The sequence below is a fragment of the Cynara cardunculus genome (assembly GCF_001531365.2).
Source record: "Cynara cardunculus var. scolymus isolate 2C chromosome LG 6, CcrdV1, whole genome shotgun sequence".
Lineage (NCBI taxonomy): Eukaryota > Viridiplantae > Streptophyta > Magnoliopsida > Asterales > Asteraceae > Cynara > Cynara cardunculus.
In genome coordinates this window covers 9,787,458-9,791,887 of record NC_037533.1, presented here as the reverse complement: position 1 = coordinate 9,791,887, position 4,430 = coordinate 9,787,458, and the positions used below count along the sequence as shown (strand labels likewise).

At 33.7% G+C, this 4,430-nt stretch overlaps 1 protein-coding gene across 2 annotated transcripts in view; it reads right to left on the bottom strand.

The window, feature by feature from the left end:
• Positions 1–3,277: 3,277 nt before the first annotated feature.
• LOC112514829 (probable BOI-related E3 ubiquitin-protein ligase 2) overlaps positions 3,278–4,430 on the bottom strand; it is a 4,022-nt gene continuing 2,869 nt past the window's right edge. For both annotated transcript variants that reach the window (XM_025121446.1, XM_025121447.1), the window contains one exon: positions 3,278–3,918. In XM_025121446.1, the coding sequence (XP_024977214.1) occupies positions 3,391–3,918 (528 nt within the window). In that variant the 3' untranslated portion in view covers positions 3,278–3,390. The remainder of the gene's footprint in view (positions 3,919–4,430) is intronic.

Genomic DNA, 4,430 nt, shown 5'->3' with positions numbered 1-4,430 from the left:
CTCTTTATATATATATACACACACACACCCCCCCCCCTAATCAAATGAGAACTAATTAGTTTGTGGTAACCGTGAGGTCCAATATGAGCCAATCATTTTATGATATTAATTATATTACCTTAATTAATAGGTAAAGGGGGTTTTAGTAAAATGATTAATTGTAATTTAAATATTTTTCTTATTTAATAGTTATCAAATTCAGTTTCCTTAATTATCAAGAATTTGGTTCCTTAATTATCTCAACAAAATTGTATCACAATCGTGTATCACATTGTGGTTGTGTGTGGCCTAAAACTCAGACCACATCCGTATCAACCCATGTTCAAAACATTATCACAGTGATATCACAATGTGTATTACAATTGGTTTTATGTCTTACTGTTATAAATTCTTAAGTATCACAGTGTGTATCATATTTGTTTTGTATTTTACTGTTAGAAATTATTGGCCGGAGAGAGAGAGAGGGGGAGAGAGGAGAGAGACTTAAAAAAAACTCATTTACCCCTATATATTATCAGTAAATTTAATTTTTTTGAAAATTAATGAATAATTACCAAAGTTAATGAATAATTATCAAAATTAATATGTTTAATAATAACCATTGATTATTAATAATGTGTGGTTGAGATTGGATCTCACAGTTATCACAAACAATAGAGTTTTCCCTTGATTGGACCCCTCTATAGGGGCTTAATCAAATGAGAACTATTTGTTTGAGGTAACCGTGAGATCCAATCTCAAGTCAACCAATCATTTTAATATATTAATTATTCTTTTTAAAATTTATGTAAAAGGACATGTTAGTGAATTACTAAATTTAGATTAATTATTTATTTATTAATTCCATACGTCTCAAACTTCCAATTAATTTTGATTTTACATTCCTAAATTACCATATGAAACCACAATATTTTGGGTAGCACATGAAACCACAATCTTTTTTTACTACGATGTAATACAACATCTTGTGTTACCTAATACACTATTGGTATTGTAACACCTTGCCCCGCATCAGTAACTATTGGAATTCGTAGCCTCTTATGACTTATGAGTTCTTGGTTGTAGGCTACCAAAGAATTCTCACCATGGGTTTAGTGGAGGTTGTCTTGTATGGTTTGCTACCAAAGAATTCTTATCATGGGTTTAGTGGTTTGGGTAGTACATGAAACCACAATTTTTTTTACCACAATGTAACACATGTTCAACCAAAGCTTACAAATTGTTTTCCACCCCTTCTCATACAACTAACAGGATCTTTTGTGTTTTTTTTTGTTTTGATTTGATGAAATGTAATTTTTTAGAAGATTAACGGATTTCTAGGACGCTCAAAATAGTCAAAATAATTTTTTTTGACCCTTTTGCCCTTATTTACACACTCACGTTAAATATTGAAGAGCTATTTTTGTAATTTCAGTAATTAATTTTTCTTTTATTTTCAACCATTGATTATTAATTTGTGTAGTTGAGATTGGATCTCACAGTTACCACAAACAACTCAGTTCTTCCTTGAATGAGCCCCTATATATATATATATATATATATATATATATATACACACACACACACACATACATATATATATACACACATACATATAGAGGGTTGGGTTCATGTGAGACCAAGAGTTTTTCGTTAGACCCGTGAGACCAATTTATATTCATTGATCAACTTTGTAAGCTAACGATCTAATGGTCTAAAATTGCACGGTGACAATTTTGTAATTATTGAGAAATCTCATGACAATTTTGTGATTATGAATATTGAGATTGTAGATCTAATCCAAGGGTTGAGAATTGGTCTTACGGGTCCCACGAAAAAGCCTTGATCTCATATGATCCCAAGTCTATATATATATATATACACACACACACACATACATACATACATACATACATACATACATACATACATACATATATATATATATATACATACATATATATATATATATATACATGCATAAATTATATCAATTTTTACCTTCTGAAAGAAAAATGAAAATGATCAAAAAAGACTTCACTTAACGAATGGAAGTTATCTGATGTTAAAGAGGATTGGATCAAATCAACGCAAAAATGGCAAACCACGATGACAAAATTGAAATAAATAAACTATAGGGATAAAGACCAACAAGATGAACAAAACAAAACGGCTCAAATTGTGGTTTACTCTTACGATTTTAAGAGTACATACAATATTACGCATGTTCTAAACCGATTTTCCCTTGCTTTGAGGTTTTCACTTTAAAAATCTCGTCATCATATTATTTATATCCATTATTTATTTGTTGCATAAGATCCTAATGCCATGGTTCCATTGCATTACAAGGAGCAATGGAGACCCTTTATGAATAAGGGGAATCATAGGTCGGAAAAGTTTATTGGCAACAAGAAATCTGACCGACGGTCAGAATTTCTTCGAATATGTATTGAGTTCATCCTTAAAAGAAGTGTTCTGATAAATTGGGGACACACACTAGAATGTTAAGCGTTTATGCTTCCGTTTATTGTTTTAGATTAGCATTCCCCAATGAAATATAACTACAAAGTACCTTTCGAGATTTTGGGGACTCAATCCTACCAATCGTTACCCATTATTTTCGAATACACATGGGTGATCGTTGTTGGGTCTCTATGAGATCATCGAATAAAATATGTTTTCCAAAATTACTTGTAAAATACATTGTTATTCTATTTGATTCATATTTTTCCTTAATAAATGGATGATGTGGCTTCACATAATTGATAGGCATCAATGATACAGTGAATTTTTGGACAACAGTTTTTTATTGGCGACCATGCACCTAAGGCGCTAATAAAACACTTTGATACAATACCAGTTCTAATTACATACGTATGACGAAATACTACTTTTTCTACATTTGACTCAATAACCGACATAAAACATAAAACAACAAGACCTCAAAACTCACCCATCAACGAAGAGGCACAAACTTCTGCGACCTATGTATATCTTCCATTCATTAACGGGATCACAAACGCCAGATTCATGAATGGCAACTCAAATACATTTAGTTCTCAAAAATCAATTTTTCCATCAAGGGTTAAAATGTCGTTAGCACTCATTAAATCATACCACAAAAAAAGAAGAGAAACCCTATATCCCACACGGTATATCCCACACAGAGTTAAGAGTCTAGAGAGATAGAATATACTCGCACCTTACCTCTACCCCAAGCGATCAAGAGACTATTTCCATGTATACCCCCGACTTGGAAAACAAAAATTAACATGCGGCCGATAGCAGAGAAGTGTGTGCAAACAAGCGCAAAGATACTTGGAACTAGTGGAACAAGTAAAGCATACAACAATTAAGAATGAAAACACGTTAAACAACAAGTGCACATCAATCTAACTCGAAATCAATTTGTTACATGTAAACCTCCATGCCTATATACTTTGAGCATTGACACAATGGACACAGACTAACCTTACTTTCACATTCTTTACACAGACAAAGATGCTTACATGGCAACAAAAGCATGGAAGCTTGGTTGATTCTACATACCTTACAAGTCATCAATTCCCGCATTCCATTTTTGCCCTTGCACAGCAGGTGGAAGTCAATGGCACGCCCATTGCAGCACGAGGCCGTGTCATCCACCTCACTATCACCACATCCTTCTTTGCTATCTCTCCCCTGAGCATAAACTTGCTGAAGATTGAATTTTAGGGTGTTGATCATATTCTCGTTGTATTTGGCCCGTTGCTGCCAAGTGCCAGCCTCCATCGCTAGCTGTTCGACCTGCAATTCCAGTTCCATGTTTTTCTTGTTGATATTTTCCACTTGGGCTTCCTTTTCACGCAGTTTCTGCATGAACTTATCTTCAACACATGAGATTATCTGGAGCTGGTTTGCCTGTACCTTCTCAAGAACTGCTTGCCTGAGTCTGTCAGCCTTTAAAGAGTGAAAAAAGGGGGGAATAGATAGGTGTGTTAGAAGTTGTTTAAAAGTTTAAAATAAATTTACTAAAAGTTTGGTGTCAAGTAAACGATAATAAGAGAAAGATACGAGTACAACTAATGTCAAAAGGGGTACGAATTAGTAAGCAAGCAAATAGGGTTTTAGAGGGTAAATTGCACCATCCTCCACAAGTTTGAGGAATATTTAGATATACAACATATGAGCGTAATTAGCAACGGTAACACCCAATAACATCCCTCTTTGACCAGTTTTGCTTAAGTTGGGTCAAATGACTATTACACCCTACGTCTCACAAGCATTCAGGAACATAAACAAGATGAAAGGTTGATTATTATCCCATCGTCATCACCAAAAACGGCTCAATATTACTTGAAACGAGAGAAAAAGATAAGAAAAGAAAGCACGGAAAATGGTTCAAGTATAGTCATCTTCATCACCAGCAATAGTCCAACACTCATTGTAGCTGCAACCATGAAACAAAAAAA